The following is a 22,456-nucleotide window of genomic DNA, read 5'->3' on the forward strand; positions in this document are numbered from 1 at the left end:
CAGAACTGAGGCTGAGAGACTCGGGGTGCTTCCAGCTCTCTTCAGTTCCCCCCCAAACCACCTACGCACCTCGTCTTCCCCGCACTTCTGTGCCACCCCCACCTCGCCCCACCTCTCCTGTTCTTCCCCGGGGTGGCGGGGAGCTCCCTGCTAGATGCCTGAGTGGAGCTGAGGGCCCTTTCCTGGGCGCCCCAGTCGGTCCCTAGCAGCTGCCAGGCCGGTGTCCAGTGTTAACGCAACCTCGGTGGCCCTTCCTCTCGCCGTCTTCCTGCCCACCTCCGCTGTCCTCCCGCGCCCCTCGGGCGGCGGGGCCCTCCCAGCTTCTCGTCCTCTCCTAGGCCGCGGCGGGTCCCTCCCGCCCTCCCCACCCGGCCGGGGGCGGCGCCGTGACGCGCGGGGCGGGGGCAGGAAGGGGGTGTCGCTGACGCCGCGGCGGCCTCCGGCGGCTCCGGCCTTTTGTGCGGGCGGCGGGGTCGGGTGGGGGCGGCGGCCGAGGCAGGCGAGGCCGGTGCCCCGCGGGGTCGCCCAGCTCAGCCAGCCCCGCTCAGCCGAGCCCTGCCCTGCCCTGCCCTGCGGCCGGGCGCGCCGCCGCGCCGCATCCATGTTCGAGTAAGGAGCTGGCCGCGGGGGTCGGGGCGCGGGGACCCGAGGCTGCCGCCGAGGGGGTGCGGGGTCGGGGAGCGGCGCACGTGGGCCGGCCGGGCCGGCGGCGGGGAGCTCCGGGCACGGGTGCAGCCGGGGATGCAGCGCGGACGGCGGGGAGGCCCGCGGGCTGGTCGTCGCTGCTGGCCCGCGACGCGCCGGCTTGCGGGGTTTTGCTGGGGCCCGGGGCCCTTCTTGCAGGGAGCGTCCCCGGGCCTGCATCGCCCTGGCTCTCGGGAGCCGGGGGCAGGCGCGAGGCCGGCCCGGGTCTGTGGGCCCGGGATGGAGGGAGGACCGTGGCCAGCCCCCGCCAGCCGGGCCCACAGGCCGCGGAGCCCTGGCAGGCCCGGGACAGGCCCTCCTGGCCGCGCCCCCTCCCACCGACCTCGGCTGCTGCGGGGTGCGGCTTCTGCGTGGCCCGAGGACCGAGCACCCGAGGTCCTCTGGGGTGGTGTGAGCGCGGAATTCACCTCCTACGGGTGCCTGGCCCGGGTGTGCGACTGTGTGTATGAATCGCGTCTTCCAAGTGTCTGTCGGTCTGCCTGGGGCTCTTGGTGTGTGTGAAGCAGCTGTGGCCCTTTTCGGGGTGTCTCTGTGTGTAATTCACCATAAATTCTGTCGGTGGCCCTGGGTGTTACCATAAGTTACCTATGTGTGTCGGATTGTGACTGTGTAGTGTGTGTCTGGGGCTCTTCACCTGCTGCTGGGACCCATCGTTGTGTGTACCGTGCTATGTGTTTCCTTCCATCTGCAACTCCAGGAGCAAAAAAGATTACCTGCTAGTGACTTTGGAGTGTTTACCTGCGTCTGGGGCTCCTAATGTCCTCCTTGTCTGTTTGTACAGGAATTTACCATTAATTCCATCTTGGCTCCAAGTGTCACTATAAGTTACTGATGTGTGTCCCATAATGACTCTGTAGTGTGTGTCCATGTGTCTGGGTCTCTCTGTTCCTCCGTGACCTTCTGTGCTCCTGTATGCCTGTAATCTCCCTCTGAAACTCTTATTTAGCTTTGTATGCAAATGTAAATTACCTGGATGTGTCCATTTATGACATTGTGCCCCTGGGGGTCCCGGTCTTGTGGCTACGACCCTCTGTTTGTGTCTGTAATTTACCTCTGATTCCATCTTTGGAATGTATCCATTTGTGACATTGTTGTATATTGAGTGGGGTTTTCTGTGTGCCACTGAGACCCTTTGTGGCTTTGTCTGTGCGAAGAGAAAAAGAGAGAGACCCCTGGTGGCTCTCTGTGGGCCTGGGACCCTCCTTCCTGAGACCTTGGGTGTAACCTTGACTCTCTGGAGGCAGTAACTATGACAACTACTTGTCCCCCTTTTTGTTTGTAAAGCATATCCTACACATTATTGCAGAATCTGGCCACTGTGTCATCCTGGTGTGTCCACAGTCCCCTGGACTGTGTTATTCCCGCGTCCTTCCTGGCTGTGTGAGTGTCATAGTTGTCTGCCATATCTACAGCAGCTGACAGTCTATCCCTTGTCACTTTAGAACTGGCCTTTGCTTTGTCTTTCCTGTTAGACAGTGAATACCGTGAGGACAGGATGTGCAGGCTGACTGAGTGACTCCATTTACCTAGACTGTGTGTGTTAGCTGGGGCCCCTGTGACTGTTTTCTCACCACGTGGCTTTCTTTGTGATTATGTGAACGGTTTTTCCTTTTGACGCTTTGCTGAGACTTTCTTGTGGCTGTGTGTGAATGTCATTTATCTGGGATCGTCTGTGGCTCTCTATGTGTTTCTGTGACCCTCTGTAGTGCTGTGTATGTGCAAGCACATGAAAGTGTGTGTGTGTGTGTGTGTGTGTGTGAGAGAGAGAGAGCGAGAGAGAGAGAGAGAGAGAGAGAGACTTTTTTCCAGAACTTTGTGTGTGCTGTCGCATATTTACAATGCTACAGTTGTGTGTGTTTGAATTTATTCTGGGACTCTGTGGCTCTGTGTGTGACACTACCATTGTACGCACGCGCGTGCACGTGTGTGCGCGCGCGCGGATGACAGTGACTTCACAGTTTGCCTAGGACACTGGCTGTGTGTAACCCTGTGCGTTTTTCCGCTGATGCACACCTGTCTGTGCATCTGCCTCACTCTGATCAGCAGCAACTCTGGGCCTCTTGAGGCCCCGGAAGTCTGAGGTGAAGTGTCTGCAGTGGCAAAACCCCACACTTCTGAGTCCCCGCCCCCATAACGGTCCTCCTGCCCCTTGGGCTCCTCCCTTCACTCTCTACAGCCAGCTGAGTTGGGCAGACCCTGGGTCGGGCCTGCCCTTGGGCACTTCCTCCTTGCTCTGCCCGGAGCAAGAACTGGGGTGTGGGCCCTGCCCTGTCTGTGTGTCTTGAACCTGTCCCCAGCCAGCCCTGCCTCTACTCCTGGGCTCTGAGAGAGCAGGGCAGGGCTGCTTCAGGACAGAGAGGTGAGTAGATGAGGTGAGGGAGGTGTATGGTCTCCCCCTCCCCAGATCCCCTCCCTCCTCCCCAGCACTCTCAGGGTGAACCCCAAACTCCTGACCAGGGTCCATAGGCCTGTGGCCTGGGCCTGGGCCCTCCGCTCCTGCCCCAGCCCGCTGGCACCTCATCTTCCTCGGACTTGCCGAGCTCAGCCCTGCGCCTGAGCTTGATGTTCCTGCACCCAGAACTGTCTTCTCCCAGTTCTACCACGCTGCCAAATCTGGCCTTTGTCCCGTGGCTCAGCCTCGCCCAGCAAGGCCTTTGCAGACTCTCTCGCTGAGGAAACCATCCCCGCTCCTGGTTGTCTGTCCTGTGACTCTGTGGTCCTCACACTTGAATGTGTAGCATGATCTCCTGGGCCCCACCCCGGTTTCTGATTCTGGAGCTTAGGAGTGGGTCCTGGGATCTGCATTTCCAACAGCTTCCGGGCGCTGCTGGTGCTGCCAGTCTGGGGGCTGTGCTGAGCAGGGCTGCTCTGGAGCACCGGCCAGCATCTGAGGTCATCATCTCATTTATGTTTTCTTACTGATTGACGGGTTCCTCAGCCAGCACATAGTCCCTGCAGACTGGGGACGGATGTGTGTGGCCCCCTGTGTGGCTGCAGTGCCCAGTACAGGGTAGGAGCGAATGACTGGAGGCTCCTGCCAGCCCAGGTGCATGGGAGATACTGTCAGGGTTGGTGCAGCATCTTGGACAGAGGGGCTCCATTTCAGTCTGCCAGAGGGAGAACAGTCAGATCAAATTGTCCCTATGTGCTAGATTTTAGGTATTGCTTTTTGTCCTCCAGGCAACCCTACAAGGTGGGTACTATTGCTATTCCCATTATATAGCAGAGGAAACTGAGGCTCAGAAAGGTCCAGACACTAGCCCAAAGTCACACAGGAAATGGCAGCACTGAGACCGGAAGACCCTAGATCTACAAGTCCAAGTTCTGCAACTTACCCACCAGGTTGAATTCAAGTTCTCAGGGGAAGGTTGTGGATCATTTAGTCCACAGTGACAGATGTGCACAGGGCACCTACTGTGTGCCAGGCCGAGGCCACATGGTGGGGATGAGAATCCAGGGGAGATACAGAGTCTGCTGCTGAGAGGAAAGAGGAAGCAGGGAAGGAGGACCAGGGTGGGCAGTGTGATTTCAAATTGGGCATGGGGGGTGGTGCCCTGAGATGTGTCCACTGAGGAGGACCTAGGGGGTGACATCTGGCAGGAAGAGCTTTTGGGGCAGAGGGAAGAGCCAAGGCAGGGGCCTCAGGGGAGGGAGTGCAGGTGACAAGGGTCAAGAGGGACCACCCTAGGCTTTCCTGGGGTGAGAGGTGGCCTGAGTCAGGTTGCGCGGGTTGTCTCTGGCTGCAGGTGGGAACAGGCTGGATGCAGGCACAGGAGCAGGAGACCAGCGAGGAGGCTGGTGTGATGGTGCAGGGAGAGTGGCCATGGCCAGGCCACATCTGCTTAATTCATGTATATATCCCACAGTTTTATTTCACAAGTCTGTGAATGTTTCACTGTGCTCCATCCTGGGCAGGGCTGGGATCAGAGCAGCCCCAAGGATTGCCATCAGGAAGCCTATAGATCTATGGGGAAAATGAACTGTCATCAGACAGTGACAGTCCAGGCTAGGGACGAGAGCTGCCCAGGGGCACCGGCTCGGGGAGAGGGCATGTGAGCAAGAGGCTTGAAGGATGCATAGGAATTTGCTGGGCACAGAAGGGCAAGGATGGTCTGGACAGAGGGAAGGGTATGTGCAGGTGGCAGGAGAGACAAGTCGGAAGAGCCCCTCCTGGGAGGGAATCCACCTGCATCCCACAGTGGATCCCTGCCCCCAGCGGGAATCTGGTCCTGAAATAAGCCAGCTGCACGACTGAGGCCAGTGGTTTGTGCTTGGAGCCTCAGTCGCCTCCTCTGTGTAGCAGGAGTGGCGAGGGATCAGGTGTACAGGGTTGTTTGAGCTGGACATAGCTACTGATAAGGAGTCAACAGTGAAGGTCCCTTTAAAGTCCCCGACGCTTACACACAGCCTTTATTAGTCTGTGTTTGCGCAGTCACCTGGGCCTTCTGTTTGTCTGACGTCCGCCTCCCCCAGAAGGTGAACTCTCCAGGGCAGGAGCCGCAGCCCACGGTCTCTGCTCCTGCCAGCTCCAGCCAGCCCAGGATTAGTTACTCAGTCACCCGTGTTTATTGAGAGTTATGTGTCCCATACAGTTTGGGGTGCTAGGGTCACAGGTAGCAACCAGGACCTCCCAAAGTTTACCAGTGAGCAGGCAGTAAACAAACTGAACACCTGAACCAGGATAAGTGTAGATGGCGTGGGGTGTGACCAGGGAGGTGCCCATGTTAGGCAGAGTGACCAGGTGAGGAGGAGCGTTTGAGATGAGTACGAGGGAGCGGTTGTGTGGGAGCTGTGGATGGACATTCTAGGTGGACACAACCGCAACTGCGGACGCCTCGTCGTGGAATGAAGTTTGAGAGCTTAAGGAACAGGAGGAGGCTGGACTGGCTGGGACAGCCAGGAGCCGGGCATGAGGTCTGGGAGTGCAGGACCAGTCACCGGGGCTTTGGGCCTCAGGGTGAGGACTCTGCTTTAACCTGAAGTGAGGTGCAGTCAGGGCAGGGCAGGGCTTGGAGCCAGGAGGACCCTGAGCCGACGCAGGCGGTCACAGGTTCCTTGTGGCTGCAGTGAGAACAGACTGGAGGCAAGAGACTGGAGCAGGAGACTGGGAAGGAGGCCGCTGGGGTGCCCAGGCAGTAGGGGATGGAGGCTGGAATAGGGCGAAGTGGGTAGAAACAATGGGTACCTGTAATCCCAGCAGCTCCGGAGGCTGAGGCCAGAGGATCACAAGTTCAGAGCCAGCCTCAGCAACTTTAGTGAGGCTGCATGCAACCTAGTGAGACCCTGTCTCTGAATAAAAAAATAAAAAGACCTGGGGATGTGGCTCAGTGGTTAAGTGCCCCTGGGTTCAATCCCGGGTACTCCCCCAAAAAAAGATGGAAGTAGTTTTACTGTTTTTTTTTTTTTTTTTTTGGTGCTGGGATTGGAACTCAGGGCCTTGGGAATGGTAGGCAAGTGCTCTACCCCTGAGCTACATCCCCGACCCTGGAAACACAGCGTGGTGGTGGAATGAGTGGAATTTGCTGACGGATTGGAAACGAGTTTTGGGGGAAGAAAGAAATTAAGAAAGGGTCTGAGGTTTTCAGCTTGAGCAACTAAGTGGAAAGTCACTGTTCGATAAATATTTGTAGTATGAATGAATTAGAATGTTTAAAAAAATAGGCGGGTACCCTGGTACAGCCTATGATCCCAGCTACTCGGGAGGCCGAGGCGGGGATGACAAAGTCAAAGCCAGCCCGGACAATTTAGCGAGACCCTGTCTCAAATAAAATAAAAAGGGCTGGGGTTGGGGATGGAACTGGGTGGTCAAGCACTTTCCTGCTCAGGCCCTGGATTCCACCCCTAGCACTCGGAGGGGGAGGTAAAAAGCAGGTGTTCTTGAGAGCTTGCCTGTGCCTGGCTGTTGGAAGGACTGAGTACTTTCCACACACTGATTTGTTTAACCCTCTGAACAGCAAGACGAGAGTGTGTGTTTATCACTTCTGGATTTCAAAGAAGGTACCCGAGGCACAAATGGACAGATGACTAGATGGACGGCTGGGTGGGTGGGCGGAGGGGCGGTAATGGGCCAATAGCTGGGCCTTCAAGAGCAAGCCTGGCCCGTCTCCCTCAACGCTTCTCCCTACCCCCAGCACTACACCCCACTCTGGCCGGAGCACACCCAGCAGCTCCCCATCTCTCCGTAAGCGGCTGCAGCTCTTGCCCCCAAGCCGACCCCCTCCTGAGCCAGAACCAGGCACCATGGTGGAGAAGGGGTCAGATAGCTCCTCGGAAAAGGGTGGAGTGTCCGGGACCCCCAGCACCCAGAGCCTGGGCAGCCGAAACTTCATCCGCAACAGCAAGGTCGGTGTAAAAACCAGTTGAGGGGACAGAGGGTGGCAGGGTGGAAGGCCAAGGCCTCATCCTGACTCCTCTCTTCTCTTGCAGAAGATGCAGAGCTGGTACAGTGTAAGTATCTGGGCAAGGGGTCTTGCTAGAGTGCTGGGAGGGGGCCATCAGCTGACACCGCAGCCCCAGGCTGAAGCAGTCAAGGAACAGGGGCTGCGACTGACAGACCAGTTACACCCCCGTGCTAGTAACGTGCTGTGCGATCAGGGGTGTCGCGTAACTTCTCTGGGCCTCTCTCGCTCTCCTTAAGAAACAGCCCTACCTTACAAGGGGGAAGGGAACAGTCGGTAAGAGTTGGTGATGCTGGTGGCACTCGACACAGGGTCTGGCTTATCTAAGAAATCAGTAAATGACAGGCATCATGAAAGGGATCCTCGTGTGATGAGCCACAGAAGGCAGAAGCACGTTAGATACTGACATTTCAGAGATCCTCAAGCTGAGAAGACCGAAGGGGCTCTGGAAGCTCTGTGGGGCAGAACCGGGGCTGCTTAGCCCCATCCAGGTTCTTTGACTTCCCATAGATGCTGAGCCCCACCTACAAACAGCGCAATGAGGACTTCCGGAAACTGTTCAGCAAACTCCCTGAAGCTGAGCGCCTCATCGTGGGTGAGTCCCTGACCTGAGTTCCCAGCCTCTAGGCTGCAGAACAGCCAGCCAGGTGACTCCGGCATCTCCCGTCTCCTCTCCCCGCTCTCAGATTACTCCTGCGCCCTGCAGCGGGAGATCCTCCTTCAGGGGCGCCTCTACCTTTCCGAGAACTGGATCTGCTTCTACAGCAACATCTTCCGCTGGGAGACCACGGTGAGCTGATGGGAGGGGAGGTGCCCTGCGGGCAGCAGGGCCCTGGCCCCTTCTGACCCTCCTGCCATCTTCAGATTTCCATCCAGTTGAAGGAAGTGACGTGTCTGAAGAAGGAAAAGACAGCCAAGCTGATCCCCAATGCCATTCAGATCTGTACAGAGAGCGAGAAGGTGAGCCCAGGAACCCAGTGATGGGGACACATAGTTACTGATCTCAGCAGTCTCTCTGCTCCCCTGACCCAAAGCCAGTCAAAGCCAAGCTCTGTTTCTTCTGCACCCCAAACCTCTCTCAGATCCGTCACTTGCTCTTTATTCCCCCAGCCCCTGCCATGGCCTGACTCTCATCCTTTCTGACCTGGGTCCCCACCTCAACTTCCTGTCAGATCCTTTCCTCACACAGCTGCTCAGGGACATAGTGGAACCCTTCCCTCCCATGTCTCTGGCAGCTCAGATGCCCTTGCCCCTGGGACACCCCTCTGGGGCTCCATTCCGACCTCTTCACCATTGCCTCATGCCCAGTTCATTGAAAGATGGCTAGTCCAACCCCTGGCAAGACAGGAAGCGGGAAGGGCAGGGGAAGACTTCACAGCAGACTTGCTTTTATGTTTTGAGGATCAGGTGACCACCCCAGACAACAAGGGGGCTAGGAGAGTGCCCTGGGCTTCCCCCTTGCAGCCCCAGCCACCCTGAGCTGAGCCTGTCTAGAGAAGGGTCTGTCTCCCACCTGGACTGTGGGCCCTGCAAGTCTGGGCACAGGATAAGCATTTTGTGGAATGAAGGCAGGGACAAGTGCGTAGCAGGGACAGCCCTGCAGAGGATGGGGCTTCCCGGGCTCCACCCGCCTCTCCCCTACCCCTCACACGCCCTTCTATTCTGCAGCACTTCTTCACTTCCTTCGGGGCCCGTGACCGCTGCTTCCTCCTTATCTTCCGCCTCTGGCAGAATGCACTGCTTGAAAAGGTGAGCCTGGGTGTGCAGGGGAGAAGCAGGGCGTCAGGTGACCATGGAGCCAGGGGTACCAGACCTCAGGGAACAGGAGGAACCCCAGCTCTTCTCCATGGACACCAGGCCTCTTACACAGCGCATAGGTCCAGCTGGGGACAGTCAGGGGTTCCTGCGCTTGACTCTGAAGCTGAGTCTCCAGCAAAAGAGAGGGGTTGGTGTCAATCATTCATGACTTCATCCCTGGGCTGGGGAAGATTTTCACACTGAGAAACATCAAGGTTCTGCTGGTAGGAATGCGGGGTATTCCTCACACGAAGTCTGCTGCTGGGGCCACAGCATCTCAACATCCAGACCCTCTCCTCCAGCTGTGCTGTGAGTGCCCTGTCATCTGAGGACCTCTTATCCCCCGGGGCAGCTCCAGCTGTGGTCATTTCCAGAAGCAAGAGTGCTCAAAGAATCCACCGAGGAGCCTGAGAAAGGGACAGGGGAGAGGACAGTCACAGCTCAGGCCCTGCAGTTCCAGCCCCATTACTGAGCAGAGATGCCTGGGGCAAGTCATTGAACCCATCTGCCCTGTGGGCACATCCCTACCTCATAGCACCCAAAACTGGGCCCCCAATAAGCACTCAGTAATGTCTGCTTGTGTGATGTTGGGTAGGCTGGTGGCTAGCTCCCAGGCTCTCTGCAGCCTCCTGGGACCTCATCCAACACTGTCACTTCCCAGTCAGATGCACCTGCCTATAAATGGGTGCGGCTTTGAAGACCTGGTGGATTAGCAGGACGCCTGGCTCCTCAGCCCAGCAGTGATGCCAGCTGCTGCTACCACTGTTATTATTTCATCATTGTCATCCAGCCACTCTGAGCATGGGCAGCTGAAACTTGGGGCGACTGAGGACACCTGGAGAAAGAGTAGGGGGCACTATAGCCATGGCCTGTGGGAACATGGGCTCTGGAGACTGGCTGGCTGGACTTGAATCCCAGAGTTGCTTCTGGTCACTAAGTGACCTCAAGGATATAACTTCCCTTTCCCTTTCCTCCTGGCCCTCTGTAGTCTCCTCTGTAACAGCGGAACTTTAACTGGCCAGAGCCTGCAGGGACTTGGGAGGTCTGAGGTGTAGAGAGAGCCCCAGGAACAGGGCCTGGTGGGCTGTAGGCTTCCTGGAAGATGGGTTTCCTGCCCAGGGGGCGGGGCCTGACTCATGAGGCCATGCTGCCCCCTTGTGGATGTCTGGGGAACTGGAGGCTGAGGGCTGAGGGGAAACCTAGTAGGGAGGGCTCTGGCCCCAGGTGAGGTCAACCCCATTCCTGCCTGCCCAGACGCTGAGTCCCCGCGAGCTCTGGCACCTGGTGCATCAATGCTACGGCTCTGAGCTGGGCCTCACCAGTGAGGACGAGGACTACGTCTGCCCCTTGCAGCTGAATGGTCTGGGGTGAGTTAGAGGTGGAGGGGGCTCCAGGGTTCGGAGGAGACCAGATGGGGCTATGTGCAGAGTTCCAGGAGTGCCAGGTGGATGGACTGAGGTGGATGTGCAGGAAGGTGAATGGAGGCTGGAGGATCCAGTGGTCCCACTTTTCCCCTCCCGCTACAGGAGCCCCAAAGATGTGGGAGATGTAATTGCCCTGAGCGACATCACCCCCTCTGGGGCTGCCGACCACAGCCAGGAGCCAAGCCCTGTGGGCTCACGCCGAGGCCGCATCACCCCCAACCTGTCCCGGGCCAGCAGCGATGCAGACCATGGGGTGAGTAGGAGGGTACAGGAGAGAGGAGGGTGCTGATGGCCAGGGACAAAGGAAGGATGGGGGAGAGGGACAGACTAAGAGACAGGGGTGAGGGAGGGGACAGATGGAGATGGGAAGATGGTCAAGGAAAACAGGGCCAGAGACGGGGGAGAGAGACAAATGGAAGGGGGGCATAGACAAGTGGAAAGGGCGAGAAGCAGAAGGGGCAAGATGGATGGGTGGATGGACGGAACAGGAGACAGCTAGATGACCAGGAAGGCAAGAAAGCCTATGGTCCAGGCATCCCCACACACCTGGTCGGAGCTAAGAGGAGCCCTCATCTGGGTGTCCGCAGGGCCTCTCTCAGCTCAGCCTGAGCCCCAGGTATGCATACCACCTCGCCAGCACTGGTTTCACTACCTGAGCAGGGTCTCAAATCCTTGCAGCCAGTGTGGACCCAGGCAGGTCCCCAGGCTGGGATGGTGGTGGGGCAAGGCTGTACAAAGCCTTTCTCTGCAGGCAGAGGAGGACAAGGAGGAGCAGACGGACAGCCAGCCAGATGCCTCCTCCAGCCAAACAGTGACCCCAGTGGCAGAACCCCTGAGTACAGAGCCCACCCCGCCTGATGAGCCCACTTCCCTGGGCCCCTTGGACTTGCTGCCCAGGGAGGAGCTGTTGACCGACACGAGTAACTCCTCTTCATCCACCGGGGAGGAAGGTGAGGTGGGAGGGCTCAAGTTCATTCCCTTCCTCACACACAACCTTTTAAGGAACTAAGCAAGAGGGGATGTATTGGCTCATTGGAATAAAAATGCAGAAAGTCGGCAGAGATGGCATTCAAATGGTGTTGTCAAAAGTCTGTCTGTCTTGAGCTCAGCTTGGAAGGCTGCATGGCAGGATGAATAACAGCACGGTCTTGGAAAGTAGGTTGCTGGGGTCCAAATCCTGGTTGAGCTGCTTTCAAACCAGCATTATGTAATGTGGGTACATTGTTTAACCTCCCTGAGCCTCGATTCTCCCATCTGGAAAATGGGGATAGCACTAATAATGCGCACTTCATAGGGTTGTCGTTAACATTAATTAAATGTTAGTACGTGTTAAAGTGCTTAGGCCAGTTATTATGTTCATTTTCTCAGTGCCAACAAATTTTCAGGTATCCTTTATTCTCGTGGGGTCAGACAGAGCCCCCGCCAAGCCTAGTGTTAGAAATAACAAGTCCCGCAAGAAATCAAAAGGCAAACCTTTGCTTCTGGGAGAAGGCGTGCTACTGGAACCTGGCTAGCAAGCGCTCCTGGGCGTGCAGACAGCCTGTTTTTATCTCTACCTAACGCAGGGCTGCCCTTCACTCTGATTGGAGGAGTTCGGGTTGCAATCTATGCGATTGGTTGATTTTAGAATTAGGGCTGGAAAAAGTAAGGGCTACAATGGTACCCACTTAAGGCTTTACCACGTTTTGAAAAAGGACCACCAGACTTTTACTTCTCAGTAGCAGAAAGGGAAGGGAGCATGCTTTTCCCGGTAGCTACAAGCAAGAACCTTAAGGTTGGCTTTGATTGGTTCAGCCTGACGAGTGAACCCGCCCCCGAACCAGTCACTGTGGCTGATTGGCTGGACTGGATAACACACACGCCCCTGGACCAATCCTGGCTGATGCGCCTGGGTGCCCAAGCCCACCTTCAGCTAACCGCTGTGGCAGAGGGGGCTGAGTAGTGCCCCAGGCCTGAGCTCTCCAGGAGGATAGATCTGCATCCAGCCCCCGAGGGAGGCCTGAGGTGGGGAGGAGCAGTCACCCAGAAGGAGGGAAGGATGGGACCCACATCATCCGGCCCTTCTCTGTCTCCTAGCCGACCTGGCCGCCCTGCTTCCCGACCTCTCTGGCCGCCTCCTCATCAACTCAGTCTTCCACGTGGGTGCCGAGCGGCTGCAGCAGATGCTCTTCTCAGACTCGCCCTTCCTCCAGGGATTCCTGCAGCAGTGCAAGTTCACAGGTCAGGGGCGGGCCAGAGAAGATGCCGAGGTCACCCAGGTGTAGGAGAAGGGCGAGGAAGGGTCAGCCAGGAGAGGGACGGTTAAAACAGGTCTGCGGCACTGGGCACCGTGGCACACTGTAATACCAGCGACCCGAGGCAGAGGCAGGAGCATCTCCAGATTTGAGGTCAGCTTCCACAACTTAGTGAGACCCCGTCTCGAGAAATAAAATAAAATAGTGTCTGTGAGAGCAGAAGTGTATCAGCCTCAAACCAACTGAGTAGCCTTGAGCAGGGTTCCAAGCCACTTTGTACCCCGGTTTCTTTTTCTGTTTAATGTTCACAGCACGTGCCTTTCCGGGCTCCCATTAGAACTAGATGTGCCTAGGAATGTGCCTGAATGGCAGTATATAGTAAGTGTTTAATAGATACAAGTTAATGATCACAGTCAGCGTCTACTCTGCAGGGCTTGGAGACCAGGAGAGACCAGGGTCGGTAGACTCCTGTTCTCAGTGCCCGGGATCTAGTGGGAGCAGCAGGAAAAACACAAATAAGTACCACCTGCTGCAGGTGTGATGGGAGTTAGGGTCTGTGGGCGTTGGGGCGGCTGTGTTTTGAGGGCACCGTGAAGGCTGCTAGGAGGACCCGAAGTGGAAACTAAGGCTGGAAGGAGGAACTGAGGAAGGTGGGAAAGGGCGAGGGTCAGGGGAGAGGCCAGCAAGGTCATGCAAAGCCCTCTAAGACTGGAGGCAGACATGGGGTCAGGGATAAGGAGGGCTTGCGGTGAGACCCGCTGAGGGAGGCTGTGGTAGAGGTTCAGGCAGGGCAGCAGCTAGTCAGATGGTTATATTCCTTTGTTTCTTTTTTCCTCTGTTGAAAGTGAACAATGTAGGTTCCCCTGAAGTCACAAAGACAGTGCCCTGTGTTGGGTTAGACAGGCCTCGCAGTGCTATGCTTACATCTTGGGAACTGGCACATCAGGCAGAAAAACTCAGATTGCCCTAGGGGCACTGGGGAGCAATGGAATGTCTTAGGCAGATAGAGGTTACAGTCAAGCTCGGCTTTAACAAAGTATCCCTGGACCAGAAATGGAGTCTAAGGGCAGGTGCCGAGCGGGAGGCTGGGCAGGAACCCTGGGCGGGTGAGAATGGGCCAAACCAGGAAGGATGCTCAGTGGCACTGAACAGGTGGTGGAGCTGACCTTAGGGGGGTGAGGTCCGGGACTCCAGTGGGGGCCTGGAGGACCCCGGGATGGGGACCCAGGCAGGCGGGATTGAGGAGGTGCTGAAGCCGCGGGGCTCCACAGGTGAGGAGTCCAGAGGCTTCCAGGGAAGGTGCTCAGAAGGCAGGTGCTTACACCTGATGCCAGGAGAGAAGCCAGTCCAGGTACAGAGGGGAAACCGAGGCTGCAGGTGTAGACGAGATGGCCCCAGGAGGGGTCAGAAGTCCCAGCCGTGACCATCACTGACTCCTGAAAGAAAGGCAAGGGTAGGCGGCAAGGCAGGGACTTGCAGGAAGGGTAGGGTTGGGGACAAGTCTGCAGAGGACTGAGACCCTTCAGAAAGACTGAGTCTCCTAAGCCTGGGGGCAGAGGACGGGAGGGTGGTGCCCTCATTCTTTTCTTGTGTCCTCTAGATGTGACCTTGAGCCCCTGGAGTGGGGACAGCAAGTGCCACCAGCGCCGCGTGCTGACTTACACCATTCCCATCAGCAACCCGCTGGGCCCCAAGAGCGCCTCTGTGGTGGAGACACAGGTGGGCCCGTGGGCAGCCGGGCGGGGAGCCTGGCTGGGTGGGCCGGCCCTGACCGCTCCTCCCTGTCCTCGCAGACGCTGTTCCGGCGCGGCCCACAGGCGGGCGGGTGCGTGGTGGACTCGGAGGTGCTGACGCAGGGCATCCCGTACCAGGACTACTTCTACACCGCCCACCGCTACTGCATCCTGGGCCTCGCCCGGAACAAGGCCCGGCTCCGGTGAGCCACCCCTCGCCCTGGTGGTCCCAGGGACCCTACTTCATATCCCCACCCTGAGTCAGCTGCAGAATGTTGGATCCCACCTTGGCAGAGGAGCATAAGCATTGGGTCCCTGAGATCCCAGGTCTCTGAATAGCAGAAGGTAGACAGGTGGCCCTGGGGACAACTAGTCCCATCTACAGGGGGTGTGTGAGCAATGAGAGGGCGAGTGAGTGTGCGAGGGAACAACGCATTTGTTCATCTGTTTATCGAGCATCTACTGTGTGCCCAGCCCATTCGAGACTGTGGGGTACAGCACAATTAAACAAAGGCCCCTGTCTCAGGGAGCTCATGTTCTGTGGGGGCTTGGTCAGTAAAAATGATGAATGAGCCTGCAGAATATTCACTAGTGATACAGGCCTTAGAGAATAGCACAGTGGGCTAAAGAGCCTGGGAGGCACTGGACCAGTAGAGCATTTTACCCTGAACGTCCTCTAAGAAAGGAATATTTTACAAGAACGTGAAGGAGGTAAGACCTGATGGCAGTGCAAAGGCCCTGAGGCAGATGCGTGGGACTGGCTAGAGTGGAGTAAGTGGAGGAAGGGTAGGCAGTGGCTTCGCGGTTCTGGCGAGGACTTGGCGATTAGCTGTGGTGAGGTGCACCGGGTCCGGGCTCTGAGCTGGGGACCCTGACCTGACTCAGGTGTTCACAGGCTCCTTCTGGTTGTGGGTGGGAACAGATAACAAGGGCAGGGATGGAGCAGGAGACCAGGAAGGAGGCTGCCTGGTGTTCAGGCAGGAGGAGAGAGGCTGGGCCCGGGGAGACAGCACAGAGGAGGACAGTTTAGATCCTGGACAGTGTTGGTGGGAGGGGTTGGCAGGGTTGGCTGAGGCTGGGTCCACGTGTGCATGGGAAGGAAGGGGCAGGGCCACTGGGAACGCCCCCCGGGTGTCCGACCAGAGCCAAGAAGGATGGAGCTGCCATTGACCGAGATGGGGAAGGCAGCAGAGGGTCCAGCGCTAGCCGAGGACACGCTGAGCTGAGCTGAGCTGCTCAGACCGGTGTGTGGGTGGGGTGCGCAGCCAGGTGGAGAGGCTCATCCGGGGAGGTCCAGGCCAGGACGTCAGCGTGAGTGGACGGTGCTCGGGCAGCTGGAAGCTGTGGTAGCCGGCATGGACCGAGACGGGGTCGAGGCTGGGTTAGCCAACTTGGGGCCAGGGGGCCCGGGAAGGTCGTGGGTGGGGAGCACATTGTCTTGTCTGAGTGACAGAAGGCCCTCTCTGAATTAGGGGGCGGGACTGCCTACCCTTCCTCCACTTACTCCACTCTAGCCAGTCCCACGCGTCTGCCTCAGGGCCTTTGCACTGCCATCAGCTCTTACCTCCTTCATGTTCCTGTCCCATCCCTGGGGGACGGGACCACAGCCCTGAAGCCACACTCTGACCCTCTTCCCCTCTGTCTGCCCCAGGGTGTCCTCAGAGATCCGCTACCGGAAGCAGCCGTGGAGCCTGGTGAAGTCCCTGATTGAGAAGAACTCCTGGAGTGGCATCGAGGATTACTTCCATCACCTGGGTAGGGGCGGAGGGCCAGCCGGGCTCGGGCGGGGTGCAGCCTAGCTGGGTAAGCGTTCAGAACCCCCTCTTCCTTCCACAGAGCGAGAGCTCGCTAAGGCTGAGAAGCTGTCCCTGGAGGAAGGCGGGAAGGATGCCCGGGGGCTGCTCTCAGGTCTGCGGAGGCGAAAGCGGCCCCTCAGCTGGAGGGGTCATGGAGACGGGCCCCAGCACCCAGATCCGGACCCCTGCACCCGGGCTGGCATGCACACCTCGGGTGCGTCCTCAGGACCTGCTCAGGGAGGCGGAGGAGCCGGGGGGCCGGGTGGGGTGGCCGCGTGTGCCGTTACCTGACCCCGTGTCGCTGTCCCGCAGGCTCCCTCAGCTCCCGCTTCTCGGAACCGTCCATGGATCAGGGCCCTGGGGCAGGCATCCCCAGTGCCCTGGTCCTCATCAGCATCGTGTGAGTAAGAGACAGGCCTGGCTCTACAGCCTGGCTGTGTGGCCTTGAGCAAGTGCTTGGCCTCTCTGGGCTTCTCTTAGCGCTCCTTTCACAGTGTAGATGCTCCGTTTGTCATGGAGAAGGCTTCCCTGCTGGGAAAGCAGAGGCCCAGGGGGCTGTGGGAGATCAGAGTAACTTGACCTTGACCAGGGGGCAGGGAGGGCTTTCTGGAAGGTCAGGCACCAAAGGCTAAAGAATCAGCCGGGTGGGCAGGGAGAGGTGTCAGAGCTAAGGGCCTGGTGCTTTTCACTCCTTGTTCCTGCCCCGCTCTCTGCTGGGTGGGGGCTGGGACACAGCGGTGACCTGCAGCCCTTGGTGGAGACAGACCTGACGAGAGACCAGAGGGACCAGGCCTGGGGTGGGAGGCTGTGGGAGGACAGGACCTGCTTCCTCCAGGCCCCACACAGGGGCGGTTGGGGTGACTTTCCTAGGCGAGCACAGGATGTCCGCGCTGCGACCTGAGCAGGCAAGCCCCGATCCAGGGGCGGGTGGGACAAGGTGCTCCGGGAGGGAAAATCAGACCAGTTCAGGAGCGGCCACGTGGCAGCCTGGCCCAGCTCTACCCAGGGTGGGGACGGGGGCGGCATCACAGGCTCATGCTCTCACCTTGCCCCCCTTACTGCTGCGCAGGATCTGTGTGAGGTAGGGTCCCACGCTTCCACCTGCCCTCCCCTCCCCTGTCTCAGCCCCCTGCTGCCTCCTCTCCGTATTCCAGGCCTCCCTGGGTCCCCCAGGGAAGTGGCCTCGGGTGGTGGTCAAGGGCATGGGTATCACTCAGGCCTGGCTTTGAACCCTGACTTTTTTACTTACATACTGTGCATCCCTAGGCCTGTCTCTCACCCTCTCTGAGTCTCAGTTTCATCCTTTGAAAAGGTGGGGGTATAATCTTGGTGCCCCTGCATGGTGTGATTGGGGGGGCACTGACCCCTGACCCCTGTCCCCAGCCTCGTCGTCCTCGTCGCCCTCAACGCCCTCCTCTTTTACCGCCTCTGGTCCCTGGAGAGGACCGCCCACACCTTCGAGTCCTGGCACAGTCTGGCCCTGGCCAAGGGGTAAGCGGGTGGCGTGCGGAGGGTGGGGGACCCGACGGGCTGGGCCTCAGCCCTACCCAGGCCCCGTGTCTCTGCAGCAAGTTCCCCCAGACGGCCACGGAGTGGGCTGAGATCCTGGCCCTGCAGAAGCAGTTCCACAGCGTGGAGGTGCACAAGTGGAGGCAGATCCTGCGGGCCTCTGTGGAGCTCCTGGACGAGGTGGGCCTCCTCCCCGCCAGGGCTGGGCGGGGCTGTGGGGTGGACACCCTCCCCTCTCTGGGCCTGAGTTTCCTCCTCTGCAAAATGAAGAAGCCACTCCTAGTCCCCACCTCTCAGGGTTGCTGGGGGTCAATGGGATGAAAGAAGGAATTTATCTGTTCTCATCCTGGAAAAAAGTCCAGGGGTCTCACTTCAGGCATGGCTGGATCCAGCCCCTGGGTAGGAATAAGAATCCATCCCTTCTAGCTTCTCTTGACTGTGCCGATGCTCAGGGATAGCTTTGTTTTGGGGCATCCTTTACTGCAGGATGACCAATGACCAACGTGGTACCTGCCACTCCAGGTTGGCATCCAATGGAGAGTGCGCTGTCACTGCCTGCTGGGGTCATATGGCCACCCCTGAAACCCTCACCACAGTCAGGGCTGGGCTAGGCTTCATTCCCTTTTGGGCGAAGGGGTGACAGGGTCTGCAGGCAGAAGAGAGGTTCTCCAAAGGACACTGCAGTCTCCTCTCCAAAACGGGGGCCGACCTAACTCCCCGTGTAGTTCAAGGGCAGCATCTGTTCAGAATGTGACAGGATTCAAGTTCTACCATGTGATCCTGTGCCTGTGTCTTTACTGTTTGAGCCTTGGCCGCCGCCTCTGAACATGGATGATAATTGATGTCACCTCTTGTGAGGGTGGAAGAGGTTAGCGTTTGGAACAATGGTGGGCAAACAGTTAACACTTGATAGAGGTGTGCTGTCAGTCAAGCGAGGGAGTACCCAGCACACAGTAGGAGCTCAGCCAACATGCTGTCCCCGTGTGGTGATGCCCCTGGCCCCAGTGGACTCCAGCAGGCAGCTGTAGGGGGTGCTGGGGTAGGTGCCCAAGGTAGGTGCCCACAGTATGTGCGGGGTCGATGGGAAACAGGGAGAGTCCATCACTGGCTGGGTTTCCAAAGTGGTCAGAGCTGAAGCTGCAGGTGATGGTGACCTCCCTGTCTGGTAAGACCCTTCCATCACCCTGGATACTTTTTTTTATATATGTATTTAGATATATTTTTAGCTGTAGATGGATACAATATCTTTATTTTTTTATGTGGTGCTGAGAATTGAAGCCAGTGCCTCACACATGCTAGGCAAGCGCTCTACCACTGAGCCACAACCCCAGCCCCTGTGGCCCATTTTGGGGGCCTTATTGCACCCCAAAATCATGCTCCTGGGGAGATGCCCCACAGGGCGTGCAGGACATGATGGGGAGGAAATTAAGGCTGGGACCCCATCGCTCAAAGAGAAGGAGGGCAGAACTCCTCCACTCTGTGTTAAATTTTTGATGATTTTTCTCTCTCTCAAATTGCCGGGAGTACAGAGTTGACTTTGCAGATTAATTGTAGCAGCAGATGCAGACAGAGCACTTACAGAGCCGGCTGCTCTAAGTGTCGAGCATGATTGACGGCCTCATGCTCCTGGCCAGCCTTGTCCGGGTGATCAGTTTATCCCCATTTGTAGCAAGTTAGGAGGCGTGCGATGTCCTGAGGTTTGGGGAAGTCAGGAGCTTGCCCAGGGTCACGGGGTAAGAATCATAGCTGCATGCACTGGCTCCAGGCTTCATCCATCCCTGAAATCGTCCCACGAAGCAGGGATGTTACTGCCCCACATTTCAGATGAGAGATATGGGCTCAGGGAGGTGACAGCAAAGTCAAGATGGAAACCCAGGCCACACTCACACTGAAGCGGTCTCTTCCCACAGCATGACCTGTCGGGGTGGGGGCGGCCTCCCAGCTGCAGGACGGGGCTGACCTCACCCTCACGGTGCTCACCCTCCCTGCCTCCTCCTGGCAGATGAAGTTCTCGCTGGAGAAGCTACACCAGGGGATCACAGTCTCGGACCCTCCCTTTGACACCCAGCCACAGTCTGAAGACAGCTTCTCCTGAGACCGCCTGGCCACCCGGCTGTCCTCTCAAGTGGACAGAAGGACACAAAGAGCCCCGGCGGCCACTGCTGGCACGGTGTGAACGCCGGAAACCTCCCGCCTGCCCCTCCCGGTGGGCCTGCCGAGGGCCACGCAGACGTGGGGACCACAGAAGCAAGAAGCACTTTAGACCAGCGTGTGCAAGTCCAGCTGCCATTGCCCGCCCAGCCAGGGAGCTGGCCTGGCCTTTGGCGGCCCCGCACTAACTTATTTCGCCTGGCTGGGGTTGTGGGGGGTACCCCCTGGGGTGCACGCTTCCCTCAGCTCTGGGTTTAATGTATTATATTTATTGGGGGCCGACAAAGCCCTAATAAAGGGTTGGAAGCGGCTGTGCCTGTGCCTGTGGGGGCCCTGGAATGGGTGGGGGCTTCCTGTTGCACTCAGATCCCACTGTGGTGGGGAGGGCCGCCTCTGTCCATTGCCTGGACAGGTACTGAAGTCATCCAGGGACCCTCTGTCCCCAGCATCTTACATCATCCACACTCAGAGCAGGGGCACTGAGGATGGACTCGTACCTGGTGGCTGGGTTCAACTCCTGCTTCTTGGTAGTCATGTCACCTGGAGCAGGTCAGTGGCTTTGGGCCAGTTTTCTTTTTGTAAAATGGGTATATAACAGCACTTTCTCTCAGGATTGTTAGAAGTCATTGGATCTCAAACTTTAACCACATGAGAATCTCCTGGAGAGCTTCTACAGAATGAGAGTTTCTGGCTCAGTGGGTCCCGGCAAGGCCAATCTGCATTTCTAACACAGTCCCAGGTAGTGCTGATGGTGTTCCTCCAGGGACCATGCTTTGAGAACCACGATTATGAGAATCCAAGGAGTTAATCAGTGTGACTCTATTACAGGGCCTGGCATGGAGGAAGTATTCAATGAATGTTATCTTCTTGCAGAAAAATTGAGAGGAAAAAAAGTAACTGGCGTAGAGAACACCAGACACGTACCACGCTCTGTGCCGGGAACTGATGCTCATTTTTTTCTCGCTCTGACTCCTTGTGGTGGAGGCAAATGAAGATTTACATGCCTGAGGCCACCCAGCAGGGAGGCAGACTCCAAGCCCCTCTAGAGTCTCCATATTTACAGGCAAGGTGCTGACTCCTTCAGGATCTGCCCCCAGCAGCCCACCCAGGTTGGACACCTGTCTCATAGAGAAGGAAAGGACTTGCAGGCAAAGTCCCCTGGGCAGTCAGAACCCAGATCTGTCTCATCAGACCCGTGCTGGTGCTGGTGCTGGTTTCAGAGTGAGGAAGGTCCCTTTGCTGTCCTGGGGGTTAAACCCAGGGCCTTGCACATGTTAAGCAAGCACTCTACCACTAAGCTACATCCCCAACTCCAAGAATCATCTTAACCAAAAACTCCGGGCAGGAGAGTGGAGGAGGGATTGCATAGAAGCAGGATGGGTTGCAGGTTGCCAAGGGCAGAGTCAGCCCTTCCTGTCTTCTAGTTCTGTAATTATGGCCAGTCACCCACTCTGCACCTCAGTTTCCAACACCTGTAAATTGGGCATAATGATAATACCCCCCTTGAAGGAAGAATTACTAGTGAAGTGCTGAGGTCAGCACCAAGCCCATAACAGGTGCTCAGCAAACCACAGCTTACCAGGATTTTAGGAGGTGCCCTTGTCCATTGCTAAGGTCTGTCCTTACTGTGCCTCCACCTACCATCCCCCACCAGAGCAAGGGCCTGGAACAGCAGGAGAGTTATTTTTTGCAGGGGAATTTCACAGCTCGGGATGCTGGCGTAAAAGCCCAGACCACAAAGGTGTCCGGTATCCCTGGCTCCCTGCCCCTCTGCCCTGGACCTGTCCCACACCCTGCTTCCTCTTGCCCCGGCAAGGTTGGACCAGGGGAATTCTGGGACTTCACCCCAACGGGAGCTGGAAGGCAGGACCTAGGAAGTCACCTGCCACCAAGAGTCTCACTCCCACCATGGCCTTACAGCGCAGAGCTCCATCCCTGTCCTCTCCCTTTGGCAAAACCTACTAGTAGCACAGGCCACTCATTATTGCCGGAGCAGGATTCCAGGTCCACTTTAGACCAGCTGCACGCCCCTGGGCAAGGCAGTGAAGCTTCGCCAGCCTCAACTTCCTCATAAGTGAGGGTAACAGAACTTGCTGCAAAAGTTTGGGGAGGCAGAAGTGGTTCAGTGAATCAGAAGGATCAAATAAGCACTGGTGTTTATTCATGTGACAGATAATGAGTACCTACAGTGTACAGTTCAAAGTGCTGGAAACGCACATAGGACCGTGTCCTCACTCTGGGGAATTTTATTACATGGTTGGAGGGACAGGCAGTGAACATATCAACTGTATAAAAGAACATAGGTAGAGACAACAGTGAGGAAAAAGAAGAGTAAAGAAGGTCAAGTAAGTAGGGAGAAAAGTAGAGAGAGAGATGGTTTATCTTGAACCGACACAGGAGACTTGAGAAGGGGACACTGCTGCCAAGAGCTTCAGGAGTTGGGAGAGTGAGCCTTTTGGTCACCTGGAGGAGAGTGTTCCGTCCAGGCAGAGGGAAGAACTAGGGCAAAGGCAGGAATGAGCTCTGCTGTGCTAGGGGTGAGGGGGGGCCTGGATAGCCGGAATGGAGTGGGAGGAGAGCGGAGTAGATGACGTCAGAAACATACCGAGAGGGGCGAGGGATCATGAGAATGGTCCTCCAAAAAGGAAAAAAAAAAAGGCACCTCCAAACTCCCAAGTTGCTTTTCCGGTTTGGACTCCAGGGTGCCCG

The 22,456-nt window shown here is 57.4% G+C and overlaps 1 protein-coding gene and 1 long non-coding RNA gene across 5 annotated transcripts; both read left to right on the forward strand.

The window, feature by feature from the left end:
• Positions 1 to 475: 475 nt before the first annotated feature.
• On the forward strand, positions 476 to 20,058 carry GRAMD1A (GRAM domain containing 1A). 4 transcript variants are annotated; one of them, XM_079118575.1, is made up of 19 exons: positions 476 to 609; positions 6,837 to 7,047; positions 7,132 to 7,152; positions 7,614 to 7,698; positions 7,790 to 7,893; positions 7,968 to 8,063; positions 8,772 to 8,852; positions 10,155 to 10,267; positions 10,427 to 10,577; positions 11,076 to 11,274; positions 12,401 to 12,544; positions 14,159 to 14,277; positions 14,352 to 14,494; positions 15,943 to 16,046; positions 16,128 to 16,301; positions 16,400 to 16,487; positions 17,471 to 17,578; positions 17,656 to 17,776; positions 19,599 to 20,058. In XM_079118575.1, the coding sequence occupies exons 1-19, from the start codon at positions 602 to 604 to the stop codon at positions 19,689 to 19,691; spliced, it is 2,163 nt and encodes a 720-aa protein (XP_078974701.1). In that variant the 5' UTR covers positions 476 to 601; the 3' UTR covers positions 19,692 to 20,058. The 4 variants fall into 4 exon arrangements, with proteins under 4 accessions (XP_078974701.1, XP_078974699.1, XP_078974700.1 ...); XM_079118573.1 differs by lacking the exon at positions 476 to 609 and adding an exon at positions 822 to 3,064; XM_079118574.1 differs by lacking the exon at positions 476 to 609 and adding an exon at positions 4,982 to 5,662.
• A 92-nt stretch (positions 20,059 to 20,150) lies between these two features.
• On the forward strand, positions 20,151 to 20,783 carry LOC306648434. Its single transcript, XR_013760375.1, has 2 exons — positions 20,151 to 20,486; positions 20,576 to 20,783. It is a non-coding gene; the product is annotated as an uncharacterized lncRNA (long non-coding RNA).
• Positions 20,784 to 22,456: the final 1,673 nt, after the last annotated feature.

The sequence above is a fragment of the Sciurus vulgaris genome, assembly GCF_902686455.1.
Source record: "Sciurus vulgaris genome assembly, chromosome: 17".
Lineage (NCBI taxonomy): Eukaryota > Metazoa > Chordata > Mammalia > Rodentia > Sciuridae > Sciurus > Sciurus vulgaris.

Bases quoted from the DNA above. Each gene is read 5' to 3' on its own strand.
- GRAMD1A (XM_079118575.1), top strand. The intron at 7,699-7,789 runs GTGAGTCCCTGA...CCCCGCTCTCAG, and splicing joins AGCTGAGCGCCTCATCGTGG to ATTACTCCTGCGCCCTGCAG. The intron at 14,495-15,942 runs GTGAGCCACCCC...TGTCTGCCCCAG, and splicing joins CGGAACAAGGCCCGGCTCCG to GGTGTCCTCAGAGATCCGCT.